Source organism: Myotis lucifugus, unplaced genomic scaffold, assembly GCF_000147115.1.
Source record: "Myotis lucifugus unplaced genomic scaffold, Myoluc2.0 scaffold_6, whole genome shotgun sequence".
NCBI lineage: Eukaryota > Metazoa > Chordata > Mammalia > Chiroptera > Vespertilionidae > Myotis > Myotis lucifugus.
In genome coordinates, this window is record NW_005871054.1 from 11,268,407 (window position 1) to 11,291,834 (window position 23,428).

The window sequence follows — 23,428 nt, forward strand, 5'->3', positions numbered from 1 at the left end:
CGTTATATGATATGTCGAGTTCGGGGCGCGGTGCGAATCTGCGCGCACGTGGATAGCTGGCGAGATCTTTTCGCTCCTTCTCCCCTCCATTCACACTCGTATGCCTCGTTTCTCTCCGTTCCACTGCTTTCTTTCTTTGAGTTTGCGCTTCTCGTTCGCCTGTGCACTAGTCTGAGGTGAAGGGAGATGGAGAGGGAGAGGGAGAGGGAGAGGGAGAGGGAGAGGGAGAGGGAGAGGGAGAAATAGTAGAGATAAGCACATACTTAAGACTAAAGCTAAGCACAGTATTTGATATAAGTTAATTAGAGAAAAAAGGAAAAGGTTTGAAAGAGACTAGCAGAGGAATTGGATGTGAGAAGGAAAAAAAATAAAATCAAAGGCATATATTCAGAGTACACAGTATTAGAATAAAAATTATAGATGAATAATACTTAATCCTTTCACTTAATATGTTCTTGGTAATTGGAATTTGTGTGTGTGTGTGTGTGTGTGTGTGTGTGTGTGTGTGTGTGTGTTGGAATGAGTTGATGAAGGTGTGGCAAGTATGAGAGAATGGGAAAGCAAAAGAAATTAACTAAAATACAAACAAAATAAAAGACATGCAAAGTAAAAGCAACTATTCTAAGAATAAAGAAGGAAATTTTATTCTGATTGAAGGTTGAAGGAAAAGTTAAAATGAGGAAAAGAAGGTTGAGAAAGGAGGTTGTGTCCAGTTGGGCTTTAAAAGATGAGTGGGGTTAGGCAGAGCAAAGGGTAAGCAGAGGAAGCAGAATCATCAAGACCATGGAGGTTAAAAAAAAAAAAGGTAAAAGGAGCTTTGGAAACTAGTGAGTACCTGCCCATTGCGTGTAACACAAACACGACAGAAAAAGGATTCCTGGGCCACAGTACAGAGGGAGAAGATTAGTGACCAATGTAACCAGCTGTACCTGTCTGTTGGCATTTCTTTAAATCTTGCTCTAAGCATATGTATTATTTTTAAACTCAGTAATTCAAAATTAGTTAATATTATAATATGGCAAATTTATCAACAGAATATCTTTCTAGAAAAGATATAATTAAGCAGGAGTGGGCTGTCATTCTCACAGTTTTGCACATTAACATATATCTTTTTTGTTCAGAACCTAAGACAGAAGGCAAAGTATCCTAGCCCTTTTAGCTTTACCTCTCCCCAAGTGAAGCAAAGAACCTGAGGGAATAAGAATTTATGAAGGATCCTTGCAAACCCAAACCTACAAAAGAAATGTGCATAATGTAACTGTTCTTTCCCAACTCCTATTCATGGGCACTGTGGTTCCTCAGAATTCAGAACACACTTTCCTTTCCAAAGAATTAAAACTTATCAGATATGTCTCTAAGGATAAAGTCACATTTGTGAGGACAAAATCCATTTTTCTTACTTCAGATGGTTCTTAGTCCACAAATAATAGAATCAGAAGATCCATACTCAACACAGCTTAAGATGCCACTTGTTCTTAGTTTGGGTGCCATGACTGGACACAGGAGCACTTCCTCCCACCAGGGACATCCAAGTACACGCAGAAAAAAAAATGCATGACAAATGGCACTGATGAGTGAAAAAGTTCTCAGTGCATTGGCATTTTTCAAAATCCTGAGGCCCTATTCAGAGATAGATATAGATATAGATATAGATATAGATATAGATATAGATATAGATATAGATATAGATATAGACTAGAAGCCCGGTGCACGAAATTCATGCATGGGGGTGGGGGGTCCCTCAGTCTGGCTTGCACCCTCTCACAATCTAGGACCGCTGGTTCCTAACCGCTCACCTGCCTGCCTGATCACCCCTAACTGCCTCTGCCTCGGCCCCCACCACTGCAGCTTCATCTGGAAGGATGTCCAGAATGATATCTGGAAGGTCATTCAGCTGTCCAGTCTAATTAGCATATTATGCTTTTATTATTATAGATATAGATATATATACTGATATATATAGATATATATACTTATAAATATATATCCAATAATGAAGGATTGTCAGTTGACTAGTGCCTTAGGGGGAATAGCAGTAAAAGCCTACCGTGTGGAAGCCTCCGAGTCCTTCCCCACCACCATCTGCTCCTACAACCCGAGGGTTTGAATGGAGAAAGTACCTAGTTATGGCCAATCAGCAGAAAAAAAATAAAATAAGGTTACATGCATGCCAGTTCCCAGCACACCCTGACCACAGGACAGGCTCACTCCAGGTGAATTTTCTTCCTTCCTCATTGGCTTCCATCTCACCTGCTTGCCTCTCAATGAAGTTCCGTGGGCCAGCACCTTGACTCTGTAGGCTGAAGACAGACTTTGTTTCTGGAGCCTCCTAACCCTCTACTGAGTGAACACTCTAGAAACACCATGATTTGGTTAGTCTTTAGCTGATGCTCTGTCCAGGTTGTCATCATTGCTGTCATCATCGTTGCTATCATCATCATCATCATCTTATTTTAAAACCAGCAATACTTCTCTTAAGAGACTAAGAATGTAGTTAATAAATGTTGTCTTCTCTGTGTTGTTTGAGAGTCGACAGCCTAACGTAAACCCCAGGGTAGGAGTGCTGGACACAGTTTGTTTTTTTTGTATGATGATTCACTGTTGACATAAAAAATAACACCACCACCATCACCACCCCATATAATGGTATCTGTTGATTGAGATAATACATAAAGACAAAAGGGCTACTTTGAATATAATCATTCTTTTAAATTTGTCTGTGTATTATTTATTCATAGTGACATCCATTTGTAGGACATATGTGTTCAGAAAATAATATCTATTCTACAGAAAAACAGATGGAGCCCATTTGGATTTACACAGCCCTGTGTTAGATTAAAGGTCAGCCAACCATGGCCCATGAGCTAAGGCTGGTTTCTACAAGTGAACATTTTGATGAGAGAAGAAATTACATCTAACCTACATTAAGCCAAATGCTATCCCCATGGAAAGAAACAATTACTATTCTTAATAGTAAACCTATACCCCCCCAAAAAAAAATGTACTCAATTATTACTATTATATTTTAAATTTGGTCAAAAATTTTGTGGAAATTATTTTATAAGTGAATATTATAATGTATCTATGTAGTAATCCCCATTTTGCCTCTTGGCCCACAAAACCTAAAGTTTACTAACTGGCCCTTGACATAAAAAGTTTGCTGACTCCTGTGTTTGATCCAAAAAACCCCTAGGGATCCCACAGGTAGGGGCAGCTGCTCCAGTAACTCTCACTCCCTGGGAGAGGCTGACAAAGAAGTCAGGAGGCTGGATGTGCCTGGGCCAGGCTTTCTCCTGGGTAGGGGATGGGCTGGCAGGATGTGGGGAGAGGTGCATTACTATTCCATCAGAAGCCACCAATTGAATGCTAACGTTGTAAAAGATTTATCTTGCTCAGGTCTGGATTTTTCAGCTAAACTGGCTTCCAGGAGGAAGAAAAAGATCATATTTGTTCTGTGATTTTCGGCGCCTTATAGCGATCCATTGCAGTCTAGAAGCTAGAGTCCCGAGTATGCAGGAGCTTCTCTGGACCAGCTTGTGAACAGTGTTATTTGTAAACCCACTAAGCCCCACAGGGAAAAGAACCTGACAGCACATCAAAAGCAGGTGGTCAGAGGCTCTTTGGGCTAAGCTCTCCCGCCCTTGGATTTCAGTTTTGTCTCCAGATCCACCCAGGAACACAGCAATGCAGAGCTGATGGCCCAAGGTGTCCCTGGGCTCCCTGTCCAGGGAAACCTGCTCACTGACCTTCTTTGCACAGTCAGGATGCCTATTCCACATCCAGCCTCCTCCATGCTCACTCACACCACCTCGCCTCGCCACAACCCACAGTCTCTGTAATTGATTTCTCTTCCTTTCTGGCTTAACCCAGAGCCACCTCCACAAACCTCCAATAACCAGGTCCCTATGGGTTACAGGAGATGTTCAGGTTGTGTGACAGCTTAATTAGATCACTTTCTGATGACAGCCAGGCGTGCTGCTGTGGGTGAGCATGGGTAAGAGGCTTAAGGCCTTAGAGAAAGGTGATACAAAATGTTCGCTGTCTTATAAACAGTTGTTCAATCGTCATTTGATTTCTGTCCTTCGGGAGGAGGATTTCCATCAGCTCCCCCATGGCATCATCTCTGCACGCAAATGATGTGTGCCAAGACCTTACAGGATCCAGGCTGCTATGCCTAAGTGTGCCTTTTCAAAATCAAATTTCATTTATTTCTCTGAATAGGTAATACATGCACAAAATGCGAATGTCAAACATTTCAAAAGGTTATGCAGTGATAAATCAGTCTCCTGTCCACCCCATCCCCAAGCCTTAGGGTGGCATTGTATTTCTGGCACTAACCTGCACTGTCTGACCTTGCCCCAGTGCTTCCAATTATGAAACCTTGTATTGTTTGCATCTGACATTATTGGTTTTTTAATGGGCCTTTTATTTCAGATGGCTGAGTAAGAATGGGATTGAAGAAATCCAAAGCTGTGCATTCAATGGAACCCAACTAGATGAGCTGTAAGTAGCCCTGACTATTCTTCCAGGCCATTGAGAGGGAAATGGCTCTTAGAACAGTGATGTTTATGTGGCTTTGTGTTTCCCTTCTTCTTTCCTCCACTCCATCCCTAGGAATCTAAGTGACAACAATAATTTGGAAGAATTGCCTAATGATGTTTTCCAGGGAGCCTCTGGACCAGTCATTCTGTGAGTAGCTTGTCCCATTACCATGCACAAGAGATCAGCGTGTAAAAATAAGTTAGAAGTCAACTTTCTCCAATTCATAAAAGCTTCAAGATAGGGCTGGCAATCCAGGTCAATTTTGGTCTGTCATCTGCAAAATATAGGGACAATTTAGGGCTGGTCCACATTCTAATTTTCAGTGATTAACAACATTTAAGGAGCACTTACCAAGTCCCAGTGTTTTAAAAGTTTAAGATGCCTTTTCTAATTTAATCCTTATAATAACCTCTGCAGTAGACCCTACTAGTCTCATTTTAGAGAAGGAAAAACTGGCTTCCCTGGAGGGGTTAACTCATCCACAGTCACGCAAATTTTAGAGCAGGACTTTAACACCAAACTGGTCTGACTCGGTACAGACTCCTAACCACTCTGCCAGATTCCTCTTCCCTGGAAGGGAGTGCACATTCCTTCCTTACCCACACACACACACACACACACACACACACACACACACACACACATTTATGAATCCTCGCTACCTTGATTCCAGATCTCCTGGGATTCATTCAGTGCCTCATAGTCCTGCATCAACACCTTTACTTCCACATCTCCCTCTCTCCCTCCAGGAGTGACTTTCCCTTATTCTCTTCTCATCTGCCTCTGCCCTTCCACAGGGTCATTCTAATTCCCACCTCTTCCCTCAGCCAACAGAGAATTCTTCCTTCTGTGACTCCCACAGCCTTCATGGCTGCAAGGACCAAAATCTGCAAGAGCTTTTAGAAAATGTGTTTTCCAGGGCTCTAAGCAAGACCCACTACACCTACTGATGAATTTACTATAGGAAGAAGGAAGGAACCCAGAAGGAAGGAGTCAGATACAAGAGGAAATAATGAGAAAAAAAACAGATAAACACATGAATAAATCTAAAGGTTTTCTAGGTGATCCTATATAGCTGTCTAAGGTCAGTGAGCATCTGGGAGCCCCTCATCTACCAGTATACCTCTTATTCAGCAGTCAGTATAATATACTATGTGTGGTTTCCTACCTATCACCTATCAACATCACTTTCATTTTCACCAAAAAGCTTATGTTCTTCTTCTGGCTGGAACTTATGTATCTTCTAGGTTCTTTTCCCTATTGGGCTTAGTGGGTTTACAAATAACACTAGACCCTATAGCAGTGATGGCAAACTCATTTTTTGGTTGATTTTTTTTTGTTAAATGGCATTTAAATATATAAAATAAATATCAAAAATATAAGTCTTTGTTTTACTATGGTTTCAAATATCAAAAAATTTCTATATGTGACACAGCACCAGAGTTAAGTTAGGGTTTTTCAAAATGCTGACAGGCCGAGCTCAAAAGGTTCGCCATCACTGCCCTATAGGGTGAAGCAGAAATTCATAAAATGGTTGATATTAATGACAAAGGATGTGTTGTAACCAGTACATGAGACTCTGCCTCTTTGAAGAAAAAAAGTTCAAAGAAATATAAGCAAAAGGAAGAAGTGTGAGCATGATGAAAGGGGAGGTGCCAGACAGACTACCTGGGTTTAAAGCCAGTTCCTTCCCCTCTGCAAGCCGTCATTTCCTCACCAAAATAAAGTGGCAAAAACTATATAATACCTTATTCTTAATACTATTGGAGGCTTAACAATATTATATATCTACGTAAATGTGTGTATGTGCATATTTATATATTCACTCGTTGAACAGGTGGATGTTAAGAACCAGCCCTGTGCCATACACCATATATAGTGCAGGAGACAAAAGAAAGCTCCTTCTCACAGAAAGCTTATATTCTCATAATGGCCAGTCAGACCCTAACTAATAACAATACATCAGGCCATGATGCATGCTATTAACACCAAATAGGAAAGAGCATAACAAATAAAGAGTGCCGGGCATAGTCCATGGGCCCAATTACACAAAGTACTTAGAACTTGCAATGCTTACTTAATGTTTCCTATTCTTAGCGTATTTGGAAGATAAATAAACTTAGAGAGAGTGCTCTGGACATCTCTGACAGCCAGAAAAGCAGTCTGTCAATTCACATAGCTAAAATTCCTAAGGGGCTTGAATGTTCCTAAATAGGTACCTCCCTCTGTTATGGCCGAACATACCTGTGATAGGAAGGATAGGTTTCCAGATGTCACCTGTACCAGGTGCACTATTAAGTCATAGCACCTTCACCACTGACTGCTACCGAGAACATTCAAGTTGGACAGAATCCCCAACTAGCTCGTTATCCTGGGAAGTGACCTGCTAGAGATCACACTGCCACCGTAAGCCACAGGGCTTGGACCAGAAACTAGGTCTTCTGCCTCACGTGCCATGTATTCCCACAATCTCATGTTGCCTCAAGTACATAAATATGTCTAATTAGGTAAGGCCCCTGCCATTGGCTGCAAACTAAAACAGAGGAGAGAATCATTATAAATACCAGACTCCCAGCCCAAGAACATACACACAGCACGAAGACTGTCTCCTGTGGCTGTACAAGCTGGTCCCAGGCTGAGGCACAGTGTGTGCAGTGTGTGCCCTCAGAGGGTCTGATGGAGAACATGTCAGAGCCCACCCGCTGCCTGACCACACGGCCGGCAAGAAAAGGGATGTCACCACCACAGGCAGCTGTGGAGGGTCCTCAAGTTACAGGCCCATTTTTCACCCCTTTTACCACAAGAACATACCTGGCCAAAAAGAAGTAAATGAAATTTACAGAAAATCCAAAGGAACTATGAGCACTTGCCATGACTTAAAAGGGTAGAGAGTGATACTGCATTCCTCCACCTTTCAATCTTAATGCATGAGCATATATATGCAAGATCCTGGCCAAGATCCCCGCCTATCCTATAGTAATTGCTAGTGTCCTTCTCCTCCCTTTAGAGGGAAGAAGATTGATCACCTTAACATCAAGGCTCCCATTCTGGGGCTTTCAGGTTAGTCCACAGATGTCTTTCCAGCCTCTCTGCTTGCTGACCTGGGAGTATGGCCTTTCCCATCTTCTACTTGTGCAACCTGATGTGCCAACCCAAGCTAAACCCTGGCCTGGGAGCTACTTGGTAAAGTATGTGCAGAAGACCTGCCCACTCCAGGTGCTGTGGGTTGATGGGCAGGAGGAGTGTGCACAGACTGCTCAGCCCACAGGAGATGCCACCCAGGCTAGTGCTGGGACTGTGCCTTGGGTCAGATTCCTCTCCCTGCCAATGAGACTGTGATATGGATATTTGCATGCAGGGGGTTTACTGGGAAGTGCTTGATGGAAGAAAACTCAGGCGAAGAGGGAAGTTGACAGCAATCCATTTGCAACAGAGGCCTCAGCTGATCCCATGGGGAGCTCTGGAGTTAAGATGGCCCTTCAAAGTTGTACTGGATTAAGGCAAGGGGCCAGTCCTCTTCATCAGCAGTTACAGGGTGTAGGCTGTCCCTGGGTAGGAGCCAAATCTTGGGTAAGTCAAACAAGGGCAATTCCCAAAGTAGAGCTCAGCTACGAGCCATCTCAGCAGTGAGATGGTGCACAACTGCCCTCAAGCAGTGGTTCTAAATTTGACCATGCATCAGACTAACCCGGCGCGCTGGGGAAAGCCTCGAGAGCCGATCCCCTCACCCAGAGTTTTGATTCAGCAAATAAGGGCTGGGGGGAGGACAGTTTGAGAAACTGCAGCTCTGAGAACTTCCCAGCTGACATTGCTGGTCCTCACAGCACAGAATCACTGCCTTCGCATCAATGCTGGGGCTTGAGAAGCCTCACCCTGTTCTCTACACATTCTCCTCCACGAGCCAGCGGTGTGAATCTTCCTCCCCAACAACAGGCATGTGCAAGGAATCCTAAGGGAGTTCAGGGGGGGCACCCAAACAATGAGAACTCCTTTCCTGAAGGCAAAAATGTTAGTTGAGTGTAAAACAGGGAGCCTCTGGACACCCGAGGGTACAAGGGCAAGATGTTCCCTTGCAAAGAGAAATAGATTCAGAGAAAGCCAGGGGCACACAGACAAGCTGCATCGGGTTTCAGAGGAGCAGCCTAGCATCCTGATTTCCCTCTCATGAGTCTTGACCTTGAACGCCAGTGGCCATCCGAGTTTTCACCTGATATTCTGAACTCACTCAAGTTTGTTTTCTTAAGCAATCAAGCAATTGCTGTTTCTTTAGGAAACAGTTTCCTGTGGGAAAATTTTAATGCATTGCCTTTGCAAGCTGGAGCCAGTACAATCATATTTTGATAGTTTATCAAATTGATTTGGCTATAGTTCAGATTCATTTGATAGTTGAGATTCAAACACTGAGTTATTTGTATAAGAATGATTCTCTTCCATTACCAGTGTACCCACAGTCCTATAGACAGTAAATTGCCTTTTCATTCCGCCTGGGATCATGAAAGAGAGGTCTTCTAACCATCTGTCAGTGTAGTACACATCAGAAATGTGCTGGCACTTATGGAAATGATTGACCTATAATAACATCTTTGCTGGGAAAAATAGAAATTGTTCAAATCAAATTTGTGGCGCTAGCTATAACACTTTATTAAACGGGGCACAGAGCACAATTTAACTCCTGCCTCTCCTGACTCAGCGTCTTATTACTGACTGCTGTCTCCCTCTCCACTTCACATCTCAAAATCAAGAATCCTAACAATGTTGAAACAGTTTAGGATTACTAAATCTCTTCAGCGCCAGCCATCATCCATGAATACTCCCATTGGTACATGTCAGGATTTAAATTCTCAAAACCAGTCACTGCCAGAACGTAGCATGTGCTGAAATGTTAACCAGAATGGCATCTTATGACTGAAGCCATTAAACCAACCAGGAAGACTAGGATTAAAAACACCAGCCCGCCCAAGGCTACCCCTGTCCCCTTGCCCAGCCCACCATCCCTATAAATGTCAGCAATAAAGCAAACGTTCTCAACTATTCATTGAGCATATTAGGTCTTACAGGTTATACATGTAGTAGATGTTGATTGAGCACCTACTATGTGTCTGATACTATGTTAGGTGTAGGGGATAGAGGGACTTAAAAACAAATAGTACCTGCACTGAAGTATCCTGTAGAGGGACAAATGTCACTGCCCAGAACAATAAGCTCTGCAGAATTTGTCACAGGTTATAGTAACATAACAGGTGTCCAATAAATCTCTGTCATGTGATACAGTGACTTTTAACAGATGAAGTGACAGTGTGTGGGAAGGTGAGCTCTTAGCTTATGCCTAAACTTCTGCATCAGCCTTCGTCTCCTTCCTATCTTCAATCCTTTCTCCTTCTGACTCATTTAACAAGTATTTATGAGCACCTACTATGTGCCAGGCTCAAGGTTCTCAAGATTAATCTTATAAAAATACAGCTTTCAATAAGCCATTCTTCTGCTTATATAAATTCTAAACTCTGATACCTGGCTTTCAAGGTTCAAATCCCATCCTGTGGTTCCCCCCTTTCATCCAGAATAATCTTGGTTGCCCAGAATAATCCTTCTGAAAACCTCTCACTGCCACACTTTGTGCTCTGGGCCTCTCAACAAGCCTACCTTATCCTATAATCATAATAACCTACTTCCATGAGATGTGAATAACTGATAATGTCTTATTTTGCTACTCCCCCAGGGATATTTGCATCCTTAGAGTGGAAAGTGCTTTTACACAGGAATTAAAACCTAACATTAGATTTCCAGGCCACATGGAAGAATCATAGCCAGGGAATGGACTGTGTGTGTCTGTGTGCCCCTGTGTTTGTATTTGTGTGTGTGTGTGTGTGTGTGTGTGTGTGTGTGTGAATAGAATCTGTTGCTAAGTGTCAAATCACACGGAACAGTATCCTCTTATCTTTATCACTGCTGACATAAATTTCTATGAACTTTTCTTACTCCGTGGAGAAACCAGAGAAATATTTCTCTGCCAGTCCAAAATGTAGAAGTCTTGAAAGTTTCCATGTCTGCTAACTTCAGCAAGTATCCAGTAACCTTTAAGCAAGCACATCTACAAACACTTTTATTTCCCAACCACCCAGGAACCACTTTTACTAAAGTCTTTTGCTTTATCAAACTCTCGAAGTGTCTACCAACCATTCCCTCCTTTCAACATCAACCAGGAGAAGATCTGGGTGCCAGGACTTTGACAAGATGCCTTAGTCTCACAGCAACAAAGCCACCTGGTGCAAATGACAGCAGCTCACAGATTCTGCAGCTGTGAAGAGGAGGAATCAGCTGACTCCAGAACACTGAGCAGACAGAAAGGCACCAGAGCTTCCCTAATAGGTTCCCAATCAAACACCAAGGCATTGGATTGCATTCACGTCAACCCACCCCACACATTATCCTATTTATTCTATCTCCTTGTAAACTTTGTGCAAGGTTGCTCCTTTCCTGGTGCCTTTGATGCTGTCAGTCACAAACAGCTGCCTGCTGCAGAAACACCCTTTTGCTAAGCTCCCTTTAAATCCAGATTTCCTCTCTCAGTCTATGTTGCATATTTCTTTTTTTTAAATTGCTCCCCTGTAAGACTTGCTCCAGCCTCTCATTGTTATTATGATGCTGAGGCATCTCTGCTCTCAGACAAGTATCTATTGAATAGATTTCATGAGCACAGCCATGTGCCAGATATGATGTAGAACACAAAAATATCTTAATAATCCCTGCTCTTAGAGCATCTGAAGTCTGGCCGAGGAGACAAAACAAATATACATGAAAAGTCAAACAATATGAAAGCATAGAAGAGATAATACAAGGTACAAGATTCTTTGTAATTGCTAGAGGTTAGAAGACATCACCGTTGGCTGGGGTGATCTATTTATTCCCTTCCCCAATCCTTTAGTGTTACTCCCCAGCCTATCTTCAAACAAAACAACCATTTCCTGGGTGCTTGCAATGTGAAAGGCACTGTTTAGAATGCAAGGAACCCTCTTCCCTCTAGGAGAGATAAAATGCAAATACAAAGAGCTACTTTATAAAGCAAAAGATAGTAAGTGGTGAGAGAGGCAGAAAGCATACAAACCTAATGCTATTGTGCTCCTCGTGGCTTTCAAGGAAAAATACTTCTACAACTGGTAAAAGTGATGAGATGATGGAATCACAGAGACTTCAATGGGAGTGTGCTTTGGTTTGCCACTGCTGCATAAAAACTACCCTAAAACTTAGTAGCTTAAATCGTTCCACTTAGCTCACAATTTTGTGTTTCAGAAATCTTGCTGTTTTGTCTCTGATCATGTGATGTGTGAGAGAGAAAGAGATTGATTAATTTATGGATAATAGCTTTCAGCCACGTGCTGTCTTTTGCCCAGGAAGTTCTTCATGTATTTTATTTAGCTCATTTAATTCTCACAACAACCTTCTGAGGTGGATATGATTATTATCATTCCTATTTTATAGCTGAGGACATTGAAACATGGAGAAGTGACATTTGAGCAAGGCCACAAATCTGAAAGGTAGAGGGGCAGGGTACACATGCAGGCAAGTCACTGCCATTTTGACTTTGTGCTGAGGGTGTCTCTACTACCCACCAGACTCCTCTTCCCCTTACAGTGTATTCTCTTCTCACCCTTTTTTGATATTTGGCCATAGATTCCACCCCAGCTTATCAGAACTATGTTTAAGCTGGTTTTACAGTGGGAAGGAGATTATCAGAATCCCTCACTTCTATGCAAATTTGTTGGTCTATTCTATAGACTGTAGAAAGGGAGAGGGCTACATTTAAGCCCCAGATCAGCCAGGATGAAAGTATATTCAGAATTCAATGTGTCCTGTTACTTAAGTCCTCCTACCACAAACACAAGGGTCAGGGCTTCTACTGAACCAAATTCCTGTTAACAGAATATTGATCTGACTGAGGTATGTTGGATGAATTGGAGTCTCCCTCCTCACCCATGTAAGAGGATCACTGCTGTGTCTGCTATTTTGCCTGTTAATGGAGCAGAAAATTTTAGACCCATGGTAATCAGGTTATGTTTACTTTTTCTCTTTTTAGAGATATTTCAAGAACGAGGATCCATTCCCTGCCTAGCTATGGCTTAGAAAATCTTAAGAAGCTGCGGGCCAGGTCAACTTACAACTTAAAAAAGCTTCCCAGTCTAGAAAAGCTTGTTGCACTCACGGAGGCCAGTCTCACCTACCCCAGCCACTGCTGTGCCTTTGCAAACTGGAGACAGCAAATGTGAGTTTTCTCCTGTCCACCCCTTGAGCCTTGCTTGGGAGTTCTCCAATACAGAAGTTGGTCCACAACTTCTATGCACCTGTGGCATTAAGAGAATCCACTAGAAGCGAGATCTTCCTGATGAAAGCCCTTAGACATATTCTAGATCAAAGCCTCGGTATTGTGGAGGGTTTCTAGTTTCTCTGAAAATGGGCTCATGGAAGAAGGCTACCCCCATGGTAGACTACCTACCAAATGTTAAATGAGATAACATGAAAAACACCAAGTGTAGTGCCTAACGCATGGCTGATGCTAAATTAATATTTCTTCCCTTTTTCCTCTAAATATGGATTTATCCTTCCAGTCCCAACTCTTTGCCCCATAAGTGCCCCATAAGTGTCCCAGGAACCACCAAAGTCAACTTTGGAGGGAAGAAGCATAAAGACCACACCAGAGACTGATGCACACACATCCATGGCACATCCCAGCCACGCTAAGCCTCTCTAATCCATCTTTGGCTTTTAGCACCTCACAGGGAGAACAAGTTTGGGACATCTGTTCATTTGGCTTTCAAGGTTGGTCAGATTAAAGAAAGTGATCCCAATAGAGCCATATCCCAGAAGATAACTGGACACACACAAAAAAATGAAATAATCATTGCCAGGATCTGGAGAGAGTGAAGAGGGAATATTGTGGAGCTTGCATATGTTCTAGACATTCAAAGGATCCACTGGAGATAGAATTATGGGATACCAGGAGTTCTCTGGGCTCTCACCCACCCCTGAATCGATACAATCCACACCATGCACTACACTCAATCACGTGATGCCTTGTCACCACTCTTATATGGTAGCCCAGCACTGATACAGCTTTCTGGTGCTGTTATTTCACTGTTTAATGCAGTGTCCTCTATTATGCAACTTTTAACATGCATTGACCTGCTCATGTAGACATATCTCCTGCTCAAAAGCAAAACAAAAAAAACTACAAACAAAACATCTTAAAGTGGTTTTGAAGTAAATAGAGGTTCACTCTCAGACCCATCTGAAAGATTTTCAGGAAAGGGATCCCTTTTCAGAATGTGCATGCAAATTCACTGGGAAACAATCCAGTACTGGACACTCCTCACCAATTAGCTCAAGGGCCAGGGAATTTCTTCCAAATGACTAAAATTCTTAAGGGCTTGGGCTGAGGCAGGAGGCTTGCCTCTTTTATATTCCACACAAGAGTTGTTCTAGCCAGGGCAAGAAATATACCAATTCACTGCCAAAATCCTGGAACTGAAGGCCTCTCGGGAGAAATCTCAAAGGATATTAAGATCACTGCAAGCACAGCACATGGTATGCTGTTGGGCCCTGTGCCAATATGCCACAGGAATATATATTATCTACTGTGTTGCTCCTACTCCTCTGGTCTTGCCACCTGCTATAGTGTACATGTAGCCTCGGGGCTCTCCCAACCAGAAATCTCCAGGGCGGCCTTGCACTGTCCCATCACTGGGAGCCTTCCCTGGTCCCTCCAGGCCACCCAGCTCTCACCCTTTCTAGGTCCCTATGGTAACTTGCCATCAGGGCCCATCGGGTACAGCAAAGGAAAGGCCCATGCCTCTTCTAAAAAAAATGCCAAAACAAAGGAAAATAGCTGTGGGTGTTTAGTCTTTAATTTACACATTTACACACACAAAAACAAAGTAGTTATGCTATTCAGAAGATAACCACAGGATATTTTTAATGGTGTCATTTCATTGTATACCATATTAGGTGTAGTTTGGTAATGAGATTCGAGTTCAAAGTTGTAGGATGAAATTGTTCTTCCAGTCCTCATTTGGAAATGCCCAAAGTGTAAATATTAGGCCCTCATGACTGTGAGGTTTTGGTCAGTGGCCCTTGGACTCTCACTGAAAGACTTTGTTAACCACACCCCTCATCTGTCACTGAACCAGTTAGTTCCTTGTCATAGTTATACTTAGCTTGCACTGTTATTTTGTTATTACTGAATTTCTCTCATATCTAGGTCTTTTTTTCACAGCTAGCTTTTAAACTGATACACAATGACATATGCCTCTAAGTGCCCACATAGGGCCTAGACCCCAACATGATAGTAGCCACGATCATCTGTCTTCTTACTGCTGATACTTGCTGAGGGCTCACTGCCAGGCACTGTAATGCTTTGCACCTTTATCTCATTTAATTCTCACAAAGGTAACAGTGCTATTTCTATTCCTTTCCCACAGAGACAGAAACTGGGGCTCAGAGACAGTAAATAACTTGACCAGGACCAACCAAACTCAGATCCAAACCCTCTGGTCTATGTGTCTCCAAAGCTCAGGCTCTGGGCCACCCCACCATGCACTTCCCAAATATCTGTTCATTGATTTATCAGGGTCTGAGAGTACCACTTTCTCAACCGACCCTAAACTGAATTCCCAATTCTCTGATTCTTAGAATTTGCAAAGGGACTGCAGGGGCAAGATATTATTTCCCTCATTTCCATCTTTGTTTTTACTCTTTTCTCAGAGATATGCATTGTTTGCTTTTTCTGCACTCATGTTGTTGGGTCACTTCTATTTGGGGAAATGAAAGCATCAGTATTTAAAATGTATTGGTAGTGGTATCAACAGTAAGAATCTTCCCAGAATCCAACATCAGCCCCGGGAAGTAAAGGCTGTCTCTAGATGGTTAAGCCAGATTTGTTCCAATGAACAGATTAGAGTCTACAGGCACCAGATTACTTACTTTCTGTTCATAGATTGTGTTGTCACTGATCCAATGACAGCTGTGACAGGGTTTGGGAGTCAGAAGTTAGAATAAAGACCACAGAGTATTCTCTTGTCCCCTCTATGCCTATCTCTGAGCTTGCATCGCCTTTCTTATAAGATCTCTGACTAAAACAAAAGATTTTCTGTGCATTTTCAATTACATGTATGTTAACTGTGTAGCCCCCTTTGTGCAATCCGTGACTGATGTGCGAAGCCCTATTACTCTCTAAAACAAAAGATGGCACAGTCTCTAACAACAACCAAAAAAGAAAGAGTCCTTTGGGCCAAGAGAAAATGATTTCCTGGCAAACCAACTCACTTCTCAGAGGAAGAAAAGAGAGGAAAGGATTCTCCCTAACAACCCTGCTCCTAGACATTAGGGGGGAGTCAGTCTTTGCAGGTTGGGACACTTGGCTGCACTCACCCTTGACTGTCAAATGGTATTTCTACTTCCTCCACTCCCTCAGCCATTCTGTCCTTCTTATGAGGGTCTTTGAAGAGTTTTAACACTCGCTTCCCGCTCACATGAAACTATGTTAAGGTTTGAGAGAAAGGCAGTCATTTACATTGCTGTGAGCTTGTCCCTTTGGGAGGGAGGGAGGTAGGGAACAGCATAGTGCTGGTGATTCTGATTACCAGCCAATACAAACTCAAAGTCCCCCAGTTCCATCATAAAAGAGACCCAGTGTGAAACATCCCCATTCCTTTAAAGCCTTCACTTCAAAACAGAACTGTTACCCTCTCTGTCTCTACCTGTGCAATTCACCTGTCTGGGTAGAATATTTATGATCTGGCTGTCATTCACATCACTTATGAAAGTCCCCTTATTCTGTTGACAAGGCCTCTTGTACATTTGGGTATAAAAGGAAAACTGAGACTGAAAAGTGAGCCCAAGAAGAGCCAGCTCCCAGGAGATGACTTACAATCTTGGGATAAATCAGGGCCCCTTGCAACCTGCATTTGCTCTTTGGCTCATTCACTAGGGAACAATTTAATATGAGAGAGCCAGGTTTACTCTGTGGACAAATGCATGTCTGAAGCCTACTGTGGCCCCTGGAGAGTGAGATAATAATAGGAGCCTCAGTAACATTTCAAGCAAATTAGCAGGTCTCCCAATACCCTAAGTATCAAGGAGCCAGGGACAGGGGCTGGCTGGGAACTAACCACAGACAGATCCTCCAATTTCTGTAGATAAAAGAAGCAAGTATGTTCTCATTTGAGTCAGAAAACTGTCCAGATCTCCCAGCGACCTGAGTACAGGAATGGGAATAGACACTACTCGGGCATATTAAAAGATAGCTGAATGGAGATGGGGGAGGGAAGGAGTAGAGTTGATATGAGATCTGTAAATTATTTGCACTTAACAGCAAAGGCTTAGCTAGTCCCAGGCGCCTTCCTCCCCACATTCAGGTTGTGGCCAGATGGTTTCCCCAGTGGGCCATCTAACTCTAGGAATATATACACGAGTTGTTCTGCTCATTTACAGTAAGCAGCATTAACCCTTGATCTCAGCCTCAAGGGCAGACAGACTAGTAGAAAGGGGGGAAATCTCAGAAAGAAACCCCATCATCCCTACCCCATGCAAAGACAGTGATATATCTGCCATTTTGGATCCAGGATGCTGATTCTATTCCTTTGTGTATTTTTCTAGTTCTGAGCATCATCCAATTTGCAACAAATCTATTTTAAGGCAAGAAGTTGATGGTATGACTCAGGCTAGGGGTCAGAGAATCTCTTTGACAGAAGACGATGAGTCCAGTTACGCCAAAGGATTTGACATGATGTACAGTGAATTTGACTATGGCTTATGCAGTGAAGTGGTTGACGTGACTTGCTCTCCTAAGCCAGATGCATTCAATCCATGTGAAGATATCATGGGGTATGATATTCTCAGAATCTTGATATGGTTTATTAGCATCCTGGCCATCACTGGGAACATTGTGGTGCTGGTGATTCTGATTACCAGCCAGTACAAACTCACAGTCCCCCGGTTCCTAATGTGCAACCTGGCCTTTGCCGATCTCTGCATTGGAATCTACCTGCTGCTCATAGCATCTGTCGATATCCACACCAAAAGCCAGTACCACAACTATGCCATTGATTGGCAAACTGGAGCAGGCTGTGACGCTGCCGGTTTTTTCACTGTCTTTGCCAGTGAGCTCTCAGTCTACACGCTAATAGCCATCACTCTGGAAAGATGGCACACCATCACCCATGCCATGCAGCTGGAATGTAGGGTGCAGCTCCGCCATGCTGCCAGTGTCATGCTGGGAGGCTGGATCTTCGCTTTTGCAGTTGCCCTCTTTCCCATCTTTGGCATTAGCAGCTACATGAAGGTGAGCATCTGCCTGCCCATGGATATTGACAGCCCCTTGTCACAGCTGTATGTTCTGTCCCTCCTTGTGCTCAATGTCCTGGCCTTTGTGGTGATCTGTGGCTGCTACATTCACATCTATCTCACAGTGAGGAACCCCAACATCGTGTCCTCCTCTAGTGATACCAAAATTGCCAAGCGCATGGCCGTGCTCATCTTCACAGACTTCCTCTGCATGGCACCCATCTCCTTCTTTGCCATCTCTGCCTCCCTCAAAGTGCCCCTCATCACCGTGTCCAACTCAAAGATCCTGCTGGTCCTGTTCTACCCCATCAACTCCTGTGCAAACCCTTTCCTCTATGCCATCTTCACCAAGAACTTCCGCAGGGATTTCTTCATTCTGCTGAGCAAGTTCGGCTGCTATGAAATGCAAGCCCAGATTTACAGGACAGAAAACTCATCCAGTGCCCACAACTCCCATCCAAGGAATGGCCACTGCCCTACAGTTCCCAGGGTCACCAATGGCTCCAATTACACACTTGTCCCTCTAAGCCATTTAGCCCAGAAATAAAACAATGTGTAAATATAACCAAGTGTGGAATGATAATTGTCTTGCCTCTGAAAATATGCCATGGAATAGCTGACAGAGTGTTTCCACATACTTCATCTAACTTTATTTTCCTTGCTTACCTAACAGGTAAATTAGTTGGGAACTGTTAACTCCATATGATATATTAGGAAGCTGAAGTATTAATAACAACATTAATAATTAAAATAATACAATACTACAAAATCACATTTCTTTTGCACTTTGTAATGTTCACAGTGCTTTTGTTCAGACCACCTCAACTGATCCCTATAAAAGTCCCATTAAATAGGCAGAACATGGGTTATTCTTGGAGTTTTTCAGATGAGGAAATCAAGGGGTTAAATGACTCAAAGGATTAAGTGACTTGTTCAAAATTGCTTGGCTTGTAAGAGGTAGAGCCAGGATTAGGTGTTCTGACAACCAGAAAACTTCCAAAAGCAGCAACACAATATTCATTCATTCATTCATTCATTCAACAAATATGTATTGAGAACTCACATGATGGCTTTGTAATGTGTCAAATTGGATAGGTTGAACTACATTTCCCAGAATTCCCTGCCTTATGTTTCCTACTAGGGTGGGCCACAGGGAGGATTCTTGGAAAAACAGGAGAACAGCAAGGATGAAACAGCCATTTGGTCATTCATACAGTTTATTGCTGATCTGCTGATTCAACTCATTGCAATGCAGCAGCAGCTGGGCCAGCAATTGCTCCACCTTACCCTGGATCCTCCTTCAAGTTCTCTGACTCCTGGACTAGGTTCTATATTCTACCAATTAGGGTTCAACTAAAGATGCAGAACCAGTCATGCATGCACAGGTATATATAAGGTGTCCCCCAAAAAATGTATATGCACTTTAAACAATTATAAAGGCAGTGTTTATTAAAATACATTTCATTGTCAAAATTGAGCTATGAGCTGTTAGAGTGTATATACATGATTTAGGGACACCCTGTATATGTTACAGGGAATTGGCTTATACTTGTGGGGATTGATTAAGCAGTCTTTATAAGGATGTCCTCTCCACATCTGATGCTGGAGAGTGAAGTCCACAGGGCAAGCAGTCACAAAGGGAAGATCATGATCATTCAGGAAATTATAAGCATGATATGAAACCCCACAAGGTCAAACTGAGCCACATTTTTGTTCTTATTGCCTCTAATCTTTTTTTAAAATATATTTTATTGATTTTTTTACAGAGAGGAAGGGAGAGGGATAGAGAGTTAGAAACATCGATGAGAGAGAAACATCAATAAGCTGCTTCCTGCACACCCTCTACTGGGGATGTGCCTGCAACCAAGGTACATGCCCTTGACTGGAATCGAACCTTCAGTCTGCAGGCCGACGCTCTATCCACTGAGCCAAACTGGTTAGGGCATATTGCCTCTAATCTTGATGATAAAAGTATTCTGCAAAATCTGGGGGGGGTCTTCCCTAGCCGGTTTGGCTCAGTGGATAGAGCATCAGCCTGCGGACTGAAGGGTCCCAGGTTCAATTCTGGTCAAGGGCATGTACCTTGGTTGTGGGCACATTCCCAGTGGGAGGTGTGCAGGAGGCAGCTGATCGATGTTTCTCTCTCATCGATGTTTCTAACTCTCTATCCCTCTCCCTTCATCTCTGTAAAAAGTCAATAAAATAGATTTTTTTAAAAAATCTGGGGGGGTCTTCATCATGGAGTTAAACACTAGGGCTCCATGTGTTAAACATAGGGAAACTTTCAGACCTTGTTTCTGGAAGGAAGACATGAAGGGAGGAATAAAACAAGAGGAAAAGCCCTTCTGCACTTGTATCACCAAGATGTGACAGATCTACCAGAAGTGACACTCTGCCTTATTTAGACCAACATTATTTAGCATTCATTAGAAGAGCAAAAACAAATTGTTGAAACTGATATTTTTTATTCTAGTATGATGGCCACAAGCTTTGGGCTCATAAAGTATTTTATTAGTAAAGTTTATAAAGACAGGCAAGGAATGAACTTTCAGCATTTGGATAATAAGGGGCATTGGAGAAACAAGACAAATATATGGGATGTTTTGTCTATTGAATATATTAAAGAAAGGAACTAAAAGCACGAAATAAAGCCAACCATGAGATTGTGCTTGCTGATTGTCATCAAATGCTTTCAGCTACAAGAAGCAGACTCCAACTAAAAATGGCTGAAACAATGAGGCCAATGACATGAGATGCTCCAGACTTGTATGAGAAACTCAGTGGTCTCAAGGACCCAGAACCCATGGAGTCTTCAGCCATGATTCCCTGGTGGTGGTAGCAAGGTTTCTATAGCAATTCTAGATGCCACATGTAGGCATGACCAAGTTCAGTAACAAAGAAGGGAGGTCTTTCCTTCCATGCATCTGTCATTTTAAAGGAAAGAAAATTTCTTCCCAGAAACCCTCAGGAAAAATGTCTCCCTACCCATTATCTAAGATTCCTGCCCTGGCTGCAAGAGAAATGGCAAAACAAAGCTCTGTCACATTTTGCCTCTATAGGAGAAGGATGTCTCTGCCAGCCAGCAAGGTGGAAGGGCACTCTAAGGTATTTCCTCATGACCACCCAGCCTGCAATGGGAGGAATGTTGGGTCAGCAATCCCAGCCTCCAACCTGAGTAAATCCAAATCCTCTCCCATGGGAGGAAGCCCAGGGGGGTTCAAGGTCAGGGTGCATGCACATGGCACCTTCACACCTCACATTTTATGTCCTCATCCCTCTCTCCTCTCCCCCTCTACCTATACCCTGTAGTCCTCCCCAGGGTATAGGGGAGGGTTGGTCTGTTCTCCTCCCCAGGGTTGATCTGTTCTCCTCCTCCCCATGTTGGTCTGTTCAAGTCCTCCCTAGAACAAACTCTGAAAGTTGCTCAGATCTGAAGGCAACCACTGGAATCAGACACTGGCCAAGAAATGTCCTGTTCGAGACACAATGTAAAAGGAGAAAGAAAAGAAAAAATAAGTCACAAATAAAAGAAATGCATTAGGACAGAAAGAGGGGAGACATGAGGAGAAGAGAGACAGAAGGGCAAGAGAAATTAAAGAAAGGAGCAATATGGAAGGGAGCCAGGCCCTGATTGTGTCTCTTTGGGCTACTACTTGCCTGTCTTGGTCTTAAAAACCTTTCAATTTGTGGCAAAGATTTCAACTCAGAACACTGAAAAGGCTCTGTCTTAGATACCAGAAGAAAGGTCCACTGCTCCTACCATGATGTTTTAGACTTCCCAGGGCTCCACACACCATGGTCTAGGTCCCTGGGATCTAGTTTAAAGAATGAGTAATGGAAAAATATTTCTGAAGGTCCTTAAAGCCTCCTCACTTCAGACATCAGATAATGTAAGGACAACTTGATCCTTTTCATGAAGACCCAAAGTCTTCATAATATTATATTTTCTCCAATAGCATTACCCACAGTCCCTGAGCATTCTGTTCTTGGATAATAGGCCCCAAAATGCACTAAATTCCAAAGTTTGTAAGAGTGCTCTACTGTGTTCTCTTGCTTCCTTTTCTTCTGTTTACAACACAGAATCTTGAGGCATTTCTTATTAAACAAAGATAGAGAAAAATATCATAAAAGCATCTTATTTCTAGTGATAGTTTCCATGTAATAAGATGCAAAAGCACTTTAAGCTCTGCATTTGGAGAATTTTCAGGCAATTCTCCCCCACGTATCATTAGCTAGGGTCATTTAAACTTCCAGGTATCAATGATCTGAGTAAAGATGAGATTTGGGCACAGAAGGTTTTTAGTTGTCTCATAAATAGCAGAAGCTATAGTGCAGGGTTCCTGTTTTTGAAAAATAAATCTACCAAAGAGCTATATGTTCCTGATTTCCATCAAGTGGGTGAGGGGAGAGGAAGAAGAGGAAGGAAAAAACTTGAAAAATACCAATTAGGGCACACTGCCTATAAAGTGATGGGAACACTCTATAGGCCACATCCCTGCAGAAATCCCAATAAAATTATCCCTTCCATCTTTTTCAAGTACAGCATGAGCTTCTTTCAGCCCAGGCTCCCCCATACCTAATAAGTCAAGGTAGTGCTCCCTCAGGAAATGGCCCAAGAGGACCTCCGTCCACATTGAACTGACCCACCTTGGGCTGGGGGTCAGTCAGGCTGGCTTGTTAAGCCCTCCTTCCTAGGATGTCTGGAGTGCTTCAGGCAGCTTATATTCTATGTATTTCAGTGGACAGCTTTTATATCAAAATTCAAGAGCCAAGTTATTTGTAGAAGGGAGTCCATTCAAAAGACATACTGCTTAGCATTTGGAATTGTGATAAATTATATCACTGGTGACCACTTACCAAAATCAAAAGCTGTGAAGAAACCCAGCAATGTTTTCCATTCATTCACTCATTCAATCAATATTATTGATTGCCTACTCGAAGCTAAGCATATTTCCAGTCACTGGAAATACAGTGGTAAATAATCAGACAAAATTCTACCCTCATGGAGTTTACATTCTAGTAGAGGTTATAGAGGACATATGAGCTAAATCAGTCAAATGTATTGAATGCTAGACAGTGACAAGTGCTAATGACAAAACACAAATCAGGGAAGCAAGATACCATATGAAATGTCAGGAGATAACTAAAGACCTCCCTGAAAAGGTGACCTTTGACAAAAGACAGGAAGGAAATGGAAAGTGAGACATGTGGACGGATAAAAGGGTGTTCCAGACAGAGGGGGCAGCAAGAGCAAAAGCCTTCTGGCTAAGCTAAGCATGTTATGTTGTAGAAAAATAAGGTCAATGTGGCTGGAGCAGAGAAAAGAGGATAAGAGAAAATATTAAGGGACAAAGCCAAAAAATATTACAGGGAGCCAGATTATATTTATTACTTCTAAAAAGGTGAAGGTGACGTGGTAGAAAAATATCTGAAAGTTCATACTAAGTATGAATTGAGCCTGTGTGTATAGCTCTCCTAGCCTAGTACTGACTGAACACTAGGAGATCTTGAATTCTAGTCACTTTTCATTTCCTTTAACAGCTGTTGCACCTCC

At 42.7% G+C, this 23,428-nt stretch overlaps 1 protein-coding gene across 2 annotated transcripts in view; it reads left to right on the forward strand.

The window, feature by feature from the left end:
* Positions 1-19,005, forward strand: part of FSHR (follicle stimulating hormone receptor) — a 129,791-nt gene extending 110,786 nt beyond the window's left edge. For both annotated transcript variants that reach the window (XM_006083364.1, XM_006083365.1), the window contains 4 exons: positions 4,435-4,503; positions 4,615-4,689; positions 12,614-12,799; positions 17,188-19,005. In XM_006083364.1, coding sequence (XP_006083426.1) covers positions 4,435-4,503; positions 4,615-4,689; positions 12,614-12,799; positions 17,188-18,421 — 1,564 coding nt within the window. In that variant the 3' untranslated portion in view covers positions 18,422-19,005. The remainder of the gene's footprint in view (positions 1-4,434; positions 4,504-4,614; positions 4,690-12,613; positions 12,800-17,187) is intronic.
* Positions 19,006-23,428: the final 4,423 nt, after the last annotated feature.